Source organism: Chenopodium quinoa, unplaced genomic scaffold (genome assembly GCF_001683475.1).
Source record: "Chenopodium quinoa cultivar QQ74 unplaced genomic scaffold, ASM168347v1, whole genome shotgun sequence".
NCBI lineage: Eukaryota > Viridiplantae > Streptophyta > Magnoliopsida > Caryophyllales > Amaranthaceae > Chenopodium > Chenopodium quinoa.
The window spans coordinates 697,653-711,782 of NW_018743791.1; the positions used below are offsets into that span (position 1 = coordinate 697,653).

At 34.4% G+C, this 14,130-nt stretch overlaps 2 protein-coding genes across 3 annotated transcripts; one reads left to right on the forward strand and one right to left on the reverse strand.

The window, feature by feature from the left end:
• Positions 1-1,906: 1,906 nt before the first annotated feature.
• LOC110685015 lies at positions 1,907-4,512 on the forward strand. The gene is made up of 2 exons (XM_021861473.1): positions 1,907-2,926; positions 3,579-4,512. The coding sequence occupies exons 1-2, from the start codon at positions 2,217-2,219 to the stop codon at positions 4,333-4,335; spliced, it is 1,467 nt and encodes a 488-aa protein (XP_021717165.1). The 5' UTR covers positions 1,907-2,216; the 3' UTR covers positions 4,336-4,512.
• A 4,371-nt stretch (positions 4,513-8,883) lies between these two features.
• LOC110685016 (cilia- and flagella-associated protein 251-like) lies at positions 8,884-12,801 on the reverse strand. 2 transcript variants are annotated; one of them, XM_021861475.1, is made up of 2 exons: positions 12,475-12,801; positions 8,884-10,663 (listed from the first exon to the last, which is right to left on the reverse strand). In XM_021861475.1, the coding sequence occupies exon 2, from the start codon at positions 10,640-10,642 to the stop codon at positions 9,089-9,091; it is 1,554 nt and encodes a 517-aa protein (XP_021717167.1). In that variant the 5' UTR covers positions 10,643-10,663; positions 12,475-12,801; the 3' UTR covers positions 8,884-9,088. The 2 variants fall into 2 exon arrangements, with proteins under 2 accessions (XP_021717167.1, XP_021717166.1); XM_021861474.1 differs by having other exon boundaries at positions 8,884-10,680; positions 12,475-12,800.
• Between the last annotated feature and the right edge of the window lie 1,329 nt (positions 12,802-14,130).

Genomic DNA, 14,130 nt, shown 5'->3' on the forward strand with positions numbered 1-14,130 from the left:
GAGAAAGTAAACAAGAAAGAAGCTCAGCTTGCTTCCGATCCATCTTAATATACCAACACGTGTTATGCATAACACATAATGTAAGTTTGTCAAACCATATAACATATCACGTACGTACTTAAATATTTCGATTGCATGCAAGTGATATAAAACATCAGTAATTGTGAATCTAATGGTCACATGAATGCACAAGATACCAAATTGTTTATCAAAGTGTTTTTTATTTCATTAAGGGACTATTTATTCAAAGTCTAGGTTTTCTACAACAAAACATAATTTGTTTTTATTCCAACATAATAAGATAGGAATGAATAGGATTTAGGCCGCGTTCACTCCACCTTATTTTTGCTGAACTGAATTTAATTTTACTGAACTTAAATTATTTTAGCTAAATTGAAATTAATTTTGCTGAACTAAAATTATTTTACTGATTCTCTTTTATGATTCTTCTTTAGAGTTACTGCATGATTTTTGTTTAATTGAACTTATTTTTCCTGAACTGAACTTATTTTTACTGAATTGAATTCATTTTTACTAAATTGAAATCATTTTTACTTAATATTGTTTTTTAAAGTGAAGTGAATAAGTCTTGTAAAAAAAAAGGTGAAGTGAACACAACCAAGGCTTACTAGAATATTTTTGCCCAATAAAGCGCAAATAGTGCAGATAATGAGAAACCTAATATGAAGCCCATATTAACGAGCCCACGATATAATGACTACCAATATGTACTTAATTAAATTAGTGTGAAGTATAAAAATAATAGATGAATTTCTAGAATTTTCGAAAAAAGTAAAATGGTCAAATGTGAATGAGATCGTTATGATATGTGAAACATTTGATTTATTTCCAAATATTATAATGTCGTATCTGCTAAAATCTTCTTTAACCTATTTCTTACCAATTTTAACTTTTCATAATTATTATTACCATATCGATGACTCCTATAAAAACCCATCAAATAGAATGAGATTCACATCTCTCATTTGTAGTTTTAAGATAAGAACTGAACTTATTGGAGCTGAACTGAACTAAAAAGAATTGAAAATAAGCTGAATATAACAGACCCGCCGTACTCAAATATTTCGATTGCATGTAATTGTTATAAAACATCAGTAATAATGAATCTAATGATCACATGAATGCACAAGATACCAAATTGTTTATCAAAGTGTTTTCAATTTCAGTAAGGGACTATTTATTCAAAGGCTATGTTTTCTACAAGTCTACAACAAAACATAATTTGTTTTTACTCCAACATAATAAGATAGAAATTAAATGATGAATAGGATTTAGGTCGCGTTCACTTCACCTTATTTTTACAAACTTAAATTATTTTTACTGAATTTAAATTATTTTAGCTGAACTTAAAAATATTTTTACTGAACTGAAATTAATTTTGCTGAATTGTGAATGATGTCAAATGTGAATGAGATCGTCATGATATATGAAACATTTAATTTATTTCCAAAAATTACAATGTCGTATCTGCTAAAATCTTCTTTAACCTATATCTTACCAATTCTAACTTTTCATAATTATTATTACCAGACTAATGACTCCTATAAAAACACATCAAACAGAATGAAATTCACATCTCCCATCAATAGTTTTAAGTTTTTCTTCCTCCTTTTTTTTTAAAAAAAGTTTTTCTTCCTTCTTTCTTTCTTGCTTTCATCTACAAGTTCCTTTCATTTTCTTTTTGTATTTAAAAAAAAACAACAATTTTCCTCCATTTTTGAGAAAAAGTACACACTTCATTTTATGTTGTATTTGGAAGTACTTGTTCGCATTATTATAATTACAAGGTTAAGTGGGTCCAAAAATCAAAAACTAGATAATAATTAGTTAGAAGATGACAGAGGTGTTTAATTGATTGGTGGCAAAATACAAAAAATTGTAAATTTGCTGGCATCCCTTATTTTTTAGCGTACGTGCGCACTGGCCACCACTCCCACCCTCTCCATCCACAGCTCATATTTCTCTCTCCTCACCCACGCTTTCTTTCCTTTTTTTTTTTTTAAAAAAAAAAAATAACATTTTATATTTCCTTAATTATTATTCGTCCTCTTTGTAATCCAATCTCCACTTAATTACAGCCTGTTTTCTTCCATCATCATAATAATAATAATCCTTTCTTTCTTCCTACCTCTCTATCCATCCCCACTACAAATATAAACCTCCTTTTTCATCTTCCTCTTCTCTCTTCACACCTAATGCAATTCGACAGAAAATTTGGGAAGAAAAAGAAAATGGATCCTTGCCAGTTCCTTCGAATAGTCATCGGGAACTTAGCGATCAAGTCATCGTCGGGTATTCAACCCGACTCCGACGAGTCCTCCTCCTGTTATTGTAAGATAAAGCTCAAGGGTTTCCCCGAGCAGGCCGCCACGGTCCCTTTGATTCCTCGGGATGCTATTCATCCCGAGGGACAACTCCAGACCGTGTCGGCCTGCTTCAATCTGACTAAATCAGATTTGGAAACCCTCGCTAAGTCGAGTTCGACTTCTACGACCTCGACTTCGAGGAAAAGTGGCAGTAGCAGCAGCAGCAGTAGTAGCAGACTTACTCTTAAGATGAAAGTGTATACTACCAACTCATCGGCTAATGGGTGCGGGTTTGGATCATCCGGAAAATTACTCGGGTCTGCTTCGATACCGTTGGAGTTAAGTCAACATATCATGGAAGGAAAAACGAGTACAATGATGCAAAACGGGTGGGTTTTAATAGGGGAGAAAAAGAAGAAGGGTTTGAACCCGCAACTTTATTTGAGTGTTAAAGCTCAACCCGACCCGAGATTTGTATTCGAATTCGATAGCGAACCCGGTTGTAGTCCACAAGTATTTCAAGTCCAAGGGAATATTAGACAGCCTGTTTTTACTTGCAAGTTCAGTTTTAGGCATGGTGATCATAATATGAGATCAAGGTCAGTTGTTATTTCTTTCCTTCTTTATTTTTATTCAACTTTTCTGCTTTAATTGTGTTTTAATCATGATTATGGTAATTTTTATGATTTTGGTCAATTATGTGATTTTGGTCAATTTTGTTACATCTTCCCTTAAATGTCACTTTGCTATAAAAATGTAATTAAATTCAAAGATGTTCTATAATCTTTATGTACGAGCATTGCTAAAAACAATTTATGTATGTTTTGAGATCGACGCTTACTAATTTATTTATTGTTTAATGATCTAAGAGTATTAGTATGATTAAGTAGCGAAAAATAAGTATTTAATTGATAAATTTTGAAAGGAATTGAAAACCAAAATTGAGGTTGTTTGGTTGAATTGTGTATAATACGTAGTACAAGAACAAAGTCCAAGTCTTAAGGCGTGTTTTAGGAAAAAATTTCACGGCATATACGATTATATGGTGTAATTACCAATTGCACACATCGTAATCACTTACAGGCTTACAGCTAATATTGCGTTGGACCACCTCATAAATTCTTGATTTTGATATGATGAATATTTTTTGAATCGAGTCTTTCAAAAATTTTATATTATTATCATTATATCAGAATTTTCAGTCGGTTGAAATTTGGTGCTGATTATGAATTTGGTCCATTCTTAAAACAGCTCAGCAATATCAGAACCAAGCACGTCAAGAAGTTGGCTAAGCACACTCAAAGCTGACAGGGATCATCAGCACCAAAACCATGTGAAAGAGCGCAAAGGATGGTCCATAACAGTACATGATCTTTCAGGGTCCCCAGTTGCAGCAGCCTCGATGGTAACCCCTTTCGTCCCATCACACGGGTCGGACAAGGTTAGCAAGTCTAATCCGGGCGCATGGCTCATCCTGCGCCCGGGGGACCAAACATGGAAGCCCTGGGGCCGACTCGAGGCCTGGCGAGAACGCACAGGCCTCGGGTCGGAAGGGCTCGGGCATCGTTTTGAGCTCCTCCCCGATGCCATGGGACCCGCCGGGGTCACCATGGCCCAATCATCAATCCCGGTCCGGCCCGGGGGTAAGTTCAACATCGATGTAACCACCGGACCGTCCCTCGCTAGCAGCCCAAACAGCAGCATCGACTTCGGATCATGGACCGGGTCGGGCTCAGCATCGTCATCCGGGTCAGAAATACCCGGGTCGGGCTGGTGGCCCGGGCTAATGTACAAGGGGTTTGTGATGTCATCAACAGTAAGAGGGGAAGGAAAAGGGAATAAGCCAGTAGTGGAAGTTGGGGCCCAGCATGTGACATGCAGGGAGGATGCAGCCGCATTTGTGGCCTTAGCCGCTGCAATGGATCTAAGCATGGACGCATGTAGGCCCTTCTCTCAGAAGCTAAGGAAAGAGCTAAGGCAACAACAGAGTGGAGATTTTGTCATTTGATTCAATTAGCTTTGTCGTTTTCATTGCAAATGAGATGGTTTGATTTTTTTATTGGTAACGGCTTTTTTTATTTTTCTTTTGGATGTACAGTGGAAGTGTTACCCAATTTTTTTAGCATCTTATTTGATGAGTGCAAAATTGCAAAAAATTAAAAGTAGGAAATTTTTTTGGTCCATTCTTTCTTTTCTTGGCTATATTGTTGTGTTTTTATTTGAATTATTTCTATGTGTCAAAAAAAGTAGAAAAGTATCAATTACAAGTTGTGAGAAAATCCAAAACAATTACTTGAGCAATTAGAATTGTGGAATTGTCCTATAGAATTTAATAGTAACGAATATCATAATCAACATAGTGTTAAGTTTCATTAATAGTAGGAACTTGAGAAATTTGTCCACGTATCATTGATACATAAACAATTAAACATGAAACAATTAGTCATTACAATCATTTGATTCACAATTAAAGTGTATTCGAATTTATAAGATTTGATATGACAAAACTTTAAAACAAATTTAACTATTGTTTATTCATTATATACTCCGTAATAAAATAATGTGGGAATATATTCAAATAAGTCTCAAATTGATCTCAAATCAAACTAAATATCTCATTGTTTAACTATGACTTGTTGGCCAGAACAATTTGACCTTGATTGAAATCTTATACTTTCATGCTATCTAGTCTAGGTCAAAATGAGCTAGATCTTCTGTTATTCCTCTCAACATGGTTAAAAAAAATCATGGAAGATTGTTTCAAAGAAAAAAATGGAAAGATATCAGAAATATATTATATCATAGAACATAGTTTTTCTTAAACCAGCAAAAACTTTATTTTTTATTTTTTTTGAAAAAAAGTCCCAGCTGAGGACTGAGGTCCAGGTAGTTTGGCAGAGCAATGAATTCCAAGAATGGCATCCAAAGTTAACTCAGAGATAGTCCAACCATGTGAATTATTTTAATTTTATTTTTTTGAATTATTGGATTTATACAGGTATAAAAATACAGTGCAACAAAAGAGGACCACGTGTACAGGGTGGTGTTATCAGTTTAGAGTATGGATGTATTATTAAAAGAGTATAATTGTACGTGTATACTTTTAATTTTAGTGCCCTTAATACTCAAGTTTCACAGTTCATATGACTTGGCCTATTGTTTTTTGAGCCTTCCCTGACTCCTGAAGTTGCCACAAGCTATGCATGAATCAGAATTGGAGAGAGGTTTATTTTATTGATTTCATTAACTGCTTTCTTGTAGAGAAGGATGTCGGCACGGCCTAATCGTGTGATTTGGGGCTAGATAGGCCCGAACCGTGACTCATCCAACTATGTCATAATGAATTTTCAATTAGCCCGTCTAACTGTCTAAGGGGTTGTTTGGTTAAACAAATAAAATGGGAAAATGGAAAATCATGGGAATTTGAAAATGCATGAGTTGTTTGGTTGACAATAAAAAGTGTAAATGAGGGAATTGCAAATTCATGGGAATTGTGACTTCTCACAAAATATGGGAAGTTAATTACCTAACCCCCCCTTAGGTAAGTCAAACTTCCCATGATTTGCAACTTTCCTCATGCCAATCAAACAACTTTATAAAATTCCATGATTTAAATGTAGGAATTTAATTCCCATGAAATACAAATTCCTATGGGAAGTAATTTCCCATAGCAACCAAACGACACCTAAGTATATAAGTCTATGTGTCATGTTTGTATGCCTAAATTGTAGGCGCGTGCTTTGGCCTGGCTAGACTCCCGTGACCCATCCTACTTAATACTTGTCATGTCATTATGAATTTTCAATTAGCCGGTCTAAGTTTATAAGTCCATGTGTCACTGTGTCATGTTTGCATGCCTAAATTGTAATCTATAACGTGTCTTGTTGTGACGACAACACAGTAAATAACATGTCGTGTCGTGTCGTGTCTACCTCATGCCTCACGGGCTCATACTCAATCTAATAAGCCTAGTGTTATATTGTTGTCTTGTAACAAAAGTGATAAAACCAATAAGCTAGTCAACTTGTTGTTGCATAACATAAGATATGTCTCATACAAGATTTTAGCTACTTAACATAGTTGATTAAGTACTTAATAACCACTTTCATCGACACTAGAATGTAAAATTACACCCTCTTGACCTGCCACATAATAAAACGCTTAGAGCAAGTACGCTTAAGTATTCATTAGGGTACACGCAATACGTGCTTATCTACAAGCATGTTAGAGTAGATGAGTCACTAAAATTATTGTTTAATGAGTGTGTTTGATGCGTGATTAGCTCTTTATTGACTTTATAGATAGGGAGAAGTTAGATTCATCCTACTTTCTTGGACCAAGAACTGGTAGATGGAAATAGAAGAGAAGCATCGTTATTCGCTAATGTTGGTTAATTAATTCGTTCTACATCTCTTTTGTGACCAAATTAAGGGTTTTATTATGACAATTAGTATTATTAGTACAGAAATTGAGGGTCCAAAAAGAGACAAGTATTGAGCAATTTTAAACAAAGTCACATAGGTATGGTGCTAATATAGAGAACAAACTATGGCCTCTTATAATACAAATGTTTGCTAAAAGTAAGGCTACAATTTATAGGTACTCGGCTTCCTAAGAGTTTCTCATAGTTAGATAACATAGATTAGTAGATTACTAGAGGCTAAATCTTTTATTTATATATTGTTCTTATTTGTTGCAAGCTTCGTGTGCATTTCACTAGATGATATATAATGTTATCATGATGTACAACGGAAGCATAAGAAATGATTTGCTCTTCAAGCCTTCAAATCTCAAGCATTAACCAACTCGCGGAGTATGTGAAGGCATTTTTAAGTACTTTCAATTACTTGAACTAAACTAGTTGGCTAATAGAACACATATAAAAAAAATTACTACAACGTATTATCATTCTACAAGTACAAAATTGACATTATTAAATTTCCGTGAAAGTCAGAAAAGTGCTCATTTCAATATTGAAAATTCAAGTTGTACATCCCAAATTCCCAACTATGCAACAATAATTTGTGAATAATTTTCACTTTTGATTTGCCAATTATTTTCTGTAGTTGGTTGATCCAAATATCCAATGGTGAATGTAAGTTTGAAGCTTCAATGGGCTAAGAAAGTCAAGCAAAAGAATCCAAAAAAAGTTATGATTTTGACCAATCATTTTCAGTTTAATTTTAAGTTTTTTTTTTTTTGTAATTTTTTTTAAACCATATGTTATTAAGATGATATGTATTGACTAAATAGTAGCCACAACAAGCCACGAAAGTAAGTAGATCAAACTATTCCGTAATATTCTGTCAAGTTGGGTTTGGTTGCCTAACATTAACACTTAAGTCTTCACTCTTCACTTTCTTCTTTTACTAACAAAGCAATGAAATGGAATCTCAAGGCAAACTATACAATAATGTGTCAATTTTTAACTATTTAATTCTGTTAATTTAATCGTTATAGATATGTTAATTATGTAGTTCATCACTTGTTTTGTTGCTTTGATTTTCAAGTCAAAGTTTTTGAAGATGATATAAGTTACTTATCTGTTTTCATTTAAAGGAAAAAAAAGTGGTAGGTCAAACCTTTGTCGAGTACACAAACCTAATTGCACGACTCAACGCCTGTTAAGAAGGGTTTAAATAATATTAAGGATTTGACCATCGACACGAACACTTTAACAACTCGTTTGGTAGGCAACAATTAATGGCGGTAATAGTATTTAGTTTGCGAATAATGTTGTAAGGAAAATTTCGTGTCAAAGTGTGATAAATTGATAATGAATGGAAATGGGATTTTAAAATAACACAAATTTGAGAGCAGAATTGCATACACAACTCACGTAAAATCATGAAACCCGACATAAAAATTATTCAAAAAAACGAAAATTATATAGAAGCTCATCCCATCAGTCACTTATTATCATCTACCAAACGGGTTATAAGACTAATTGAAGACATTGAATCTCAAAATGTCGAGACCGAAAAGCGTAGAATCAGTAGAAACATAATCTTTAGACAAGACTCAGAAAACAGGGGTTAGAAAATTGAAAGACCCAATTGTTTAAGAACCAAATGGATTAAAAGATAACTTTGTAGACAGCATCATTCAACACGAAACAAGGTACTATAGGTGTATAGTATGCATTATACAAGTATATTTATATGGCTTGCAATGTAGTTATACTCATATCTAAATGCTACTACATGCAGGTAAAAGAAATCCTCAAGTGCATAATAAGAATTCAGAGAGCACCTTTCAGTCCATCACCTCAACCTGTTCATATATGCTGCGGTACTAGTGAAGGTGTATGTGTCATGTAAATTGACAATCGATAGTATAAGATAACCTATTTGTATAATCTTAAATCTATATCATTATGAGGGATTACTTACTGCTGATGAACCTGAAATGGGTTACGAACCAAACAATGTAAGATCCCAGTAGAGCTTACTGCTTAGTTCTTTCCAGCAGGTTGCAGGAATTGAAATCTGTAACAGCATATTTAAGCAAGATTTTGTTTCTTCAACCAGGGAATGGGGGTATAAATTCAGAGATGTAGCTGAATTAATTTAAATTAACCTACAATTACTGCAAACTTGAGATTACTGTTTTCTACATGATCAAACGATATATGAAGTATTATAGAACTAACACCACAACCTAACATGTTTATGTAGGCGAAAAAAGAACATAACTAAACTAAAATTACAGCTTAATATGGGGACTGGAAAATATTACTCACATTGCAAAATCTGCACAAATTATTCAGACACAACTTCTTCTGTGTTCTGAATCTCATTTCTGATTTTAGGCAGTGTGTTCAAATCCGTCCTAGATTCTCTCTCTTCCTGCACAAGGGCAGTAGTATCAGAAGCATCAATAGGGTCATGCTGAATATGGCCTGTAACCTCGTCAGAGTGAGACTCAGCAATTTCATCTGACGCAGCTTCTCCACTGTTATCTGATTTATCACCCTGATTTTCATTATCTACAGAGCTATTTTTTGCAGCTTCCTTGGTATCCTTATCATTTGTAGTGTCATGGGATGTAGAAAATGTAGAATTGTGTAAGCTTAAGGATTCTCCATTATTAGTATTTACATCCTCAGCTTTATTGCCATCTGCTGACGTTTCCTGTTGGCTCTTGTCATCTGTAGCTAGTTTGATCTTAACATCCTGTTCCAATACATTGCCTGGCAATTTTGGTTCTTTATCACCAGGCAATTCCACGGTACCATTTTGGGACACATTAAAATCAAGTGTTGTCTGTGTTTCATTAGAAAGCAAAGCGGCAGAATGTTGACCACCAGCAACAGTTGAATTACTAGTGATTTCAGGCAATGTTGAGTTCTGTAGTGAGCTAGCATCAGGCTTCGTCAAGTTGACTTTATAGTTCTTTGGTTCAGTAACTGTTACATTAGAAGTCCCAGTGTCAAAATCTCTAGGTTGCACCTCGGGTTTGATCAACTCTTCAGCATTATCAGAGGTTTTGTTATCATGCTCCTGCCCAAAGTTGATCTTTCCCCACATTTCATTTCCGTGACCCGATGTCACATTCTCAGTTTCTGAATTAACAAATTGAACATTGTGAGCAACTTCACTGGAAGCATCATCAGCCCTATAAAGCATTTCTTGGGCTTCACGAGTATTTGTTCTCCCTACATCATGGTCCTGCTCATCTGATGTGACCTCTTGTTCACTGTGATCTTCTTTACCAACATCGCCATGTTCTTCAGATTCAATATGAACCTCCTTTTCAGAGTTCTCCTCATTATCTTCCTTTTCAGGTTGCACTTCATGAGCATCATCATTTTCTTCATCTTCAGTATGGTTTTCTTCGGTGACATCCTCTTTTTCTTCCCTCTCTTTATCTTCTTCTTCAGCTTCCTCTTCATGTTCAGACTCAGTCTCCGTCTTTTCTGGTTCGTGTTCATCTATTTCATCATCTCCACCTCCTCTTTCCTCTTCTCTCTCTACAATTTTGACATCCTCTATTTCTGACTCATCCTCTTCATGTTTGTTATCTTCCTCTTCTCCATCTTTTTCATCTTCATCTTCTTCATGTTTTTCACCATTTGTATCTACCTCCGTGATTCTAGGAATATCTCTTCTCCCAATTCTTGGGATCACACCATCACTTTGAACCTTTACCACATCCTTATCATCCTTAACTTCATATTCCTGCCTTTTCTCATGAGAATGCTTGACTTGGTAAATTAACCAAATGCAAACAGCCAGCAAGACACAGATTTGCAAGATGTGCTTCACTTTAATTCCTTTCGATCTGTTATTCCTACTAGGAGATTGCTTGAACATTGTGACGTCCTAGATAATCAGCTGCAGTAAGAAACCACCTATAAAAATAGGCAAGACATTTATTCACAAAGGTTTAAGTATGGCAGCAAAGACCAATTACTGTAACCATTCAAACAATAGGTTTCTCAAGTTCATCATGCTGTAAAATCATGCAAAAACATCAACTAGACTGAAGTAAGAACTGCTAGCTGCATGGCTTCTGGCATTCAGATGATTAGATCGATTACATGTGAGAAGTAGCAAAGATGGTTGGTTCCTTAAATTTTCCAGAAGACAAGTATGGATTGGATGGAGTGCCAATATTACAGGTTGCAGCTAAATCAGTCCGGAATGCCTCTTCAAGTATTACAGTGGAATTAAACGTGTACAGATGAAACCTTTTTTTACGCATTCTATTAGAGTACAAAACATACAGATAATACCTTGTCCAGGAATGCACCTAAGATGATGTCGAACTTGTTAGCATAAATATATCTTTTATAACAAGGACAAACACAAGTCTTTTGGGAAACATAGGTCTTAATGGAAATTACATAGTGCACAATTATCTCCCAACTTCACATATCTCAGTAACGGGGTACCCATAGAGTAAAAGCTTTGGTGGTCTGGCCTAAATATATGACCTTAATTATACAAAGTAACAATTATACAAAGTAACGAAGAATGCAGGGCAATAGAAGATTGGAGAAGTTACTGTCCTGCCAGTCACAAAAACATACATGTGATTGTGAATTTTTTTAAAACTAGCTATTAACCACAGAAGTTTAAAGTTGCTTGGGAAAAGAAAATATTTAGTGCCATCCTAGCATTCAACAACTTTAACAGCATCAACGAACAGCAACAGCTGACATAAACACAAAGCATCTAGCATATACTGGGTGAAGATAGCAGAACAGTAATCATCCATGCCTTCTAGGATACCGCCAACAGAATACCCCCTTCTGCCAAGTCACCTGTTTTCACTTATGGTCTAAGGGTACTAACAGAAGAGCATTTTGCCAAGCCAGTCTCTTAAACAAACAAAACATGCAACAACGTCCATATAAGACCATTCCTTAAGCCTCCGAAGAGGAATAGCTAGGGCTGGGTGGAGCTGTTGCAAAGACATTCGTTTTTGACTAGTAACCCCATTCACTAATCCAAACTCCACAAATAACAGTAAAGAGGGAATTACTCAAACATCCGGTCAAGTCCATTAATCCATAATAATTCAAAGTTGAAATGATGATGAATAGCGACTGTTCGCCAGGAAAACGATCAAGCACTTGGCACCGATAAATCAAATAGGCCAATTAAAGCGGATTGATAAGGACATTCCATTCTTGACAGGTTGTATGCACTAATGTATCAAGGTCCAATAGCTCTCAAGAGAAGTACAACCACAGGTACACAATGATTAACTCATTAATCAGCATATACATAATACATCATAATTAATTCATTTATCAGTATGTACGAAGTAGATTAACCCATATCAGAAAATAATTCAGAATGACACTGATAACATCATCTCTTTTCTTATAAAAAAGATAAATCCCATCATTAGATTCACAATTAAAGTAACCCACAAAGATTAACAATAAAATTACACTGAACACTAACAAACCCATAAAAAAATGAAAAACCCTATTCTAAAATAACACCAAAACACAAAACATCAGCCAAAAAACATAAATTCAGCTCAATTCATGCAATCAATTAAAACCCAGAAAAGAATCACCAAGAACAAACCAAATCCCAATTCAAAAAATCAAAATAAATAAGAACAAGGGCAAATTAAGTACATTAAGAATTGAATCAACGAATAAAACTGAGAAAGAGAGAGATTATACCTAATAAAGAAGCAAAGAGCAGAGCTTGGGCAATGCAATTAGAAGCAGAAGAAAGAAAAGAGAGTGAAGTGAAGAGTAGAGTTGATGTGATGGGGTTTTGAAAAACCCAAAGAAATTTAGAAATAATTAAGGAAGGATCTGAAATTGGCGACACAAGTCTTGAGATTGAATTTGGGAAAACGTGGATTCTTCTAGTTAATGGTTAGAAAGATTAATTATTGATGAGAGATGACACACTCATACTCGTTCATTCACAGGTGAGTTGTTGTTGAAGAGTGTTAATGGAGGCTCCACACTTTTTTATTTTTCCTTCAAGTTTTATGTTGGACTCGTTCAATTCGATTAATAACTCGGCCCACAATCCATCCCACGGTTCCACTTTAGTGTACGTAGATTGATCATCGATATAGTATACGTGAATATACAGATTTGTCAAAATAGACTCGACTTAATCTTATTGTATTACATTTTTTGGTTTTTTGAATATTAGATATTATATTACTTCAATGTACACAGATCAACTGATCATCAATATGATATACGTGAATAAACAAATGTGTCAAAATAGACTCGACTTAATCTTATCGAGAGAGCATATGTATTGATTAATATTTTGTAACCTAAGACTCGAACTTGATAGACTTTTATTGATAGAGATTTTATATTTACAAAGTGAATTTATCTTTTATATACTTCGTGTTTATTTGGACTTATCGTTTACATCTAGTTATATTGAAAGTATTTATCCCATAATAAGTAAAATAAGGTGAATTAGAAATTCACCTTTATTATTTTTACTTAAACTACATTTATTTTGTTTGTGAATTAGAATTAGCACTTGGATTGAATTATTTTCCTAAATTACACTTATCGTTTTTGAGCTTAACTTGTAGGAACATAATGTTTTGTAACATAATGTTTTGTAAAGTATATTGCCAATATTGGAGAGAATAAAGACTTAGACCAACACAATGAGACACACTAATCAAGCATACCCACATGATTAAAATATGTATTCATAGATTCATACGTTGTAAAGTGGTACTTATGATAGAAACTAAACGTTACTCCGTAATTATTTTAGTACGAGTAGGTAAATTTTGAGAAAGTGTGACTCAAAAGTGAAATGTTGGCTAGCATTATGTTTCACTCTAGTCCAGAGCAAAAACTACCAATAATTTTTGTGTCCCAACAAAATGGCTGTCCTGTGTCTAGAACAAATGGTTAGATGAACTCAAAGAGTCACATCATTTATTTTTATTTTTTTATTTTTTTTTTTATTTTTTTGGTTCAACCATTAAATCACATCAACATTATTGGAGGGTTGTATAAAATTAACCGTACATAATACATATACCAATCACATTTTTCTTATTTTTGGGCAAAGTAAGGTTAAGTAACTGGATTTTTAGGGGATAAAATGGCTAAAGGGAGTCTTTTGGAAAGTTGTTTTCTATAAATTATGAAAAATGTCATTAAGGGTCTGTTCTCTTACGTTGAAATTCAGTTCAGTTCAGTTCAGCTCAGTTCAGTTCAGTTCAGTTCAGTTCAATTTAGTTCAGCTCCTAATTTCCTTCCCTTATAAAATATTCATTTCAGTTCAGTTCAGCTCAATTCAGTTCAGTTCAATTCAGTTCAGCTCATTTCAGTTCAGTT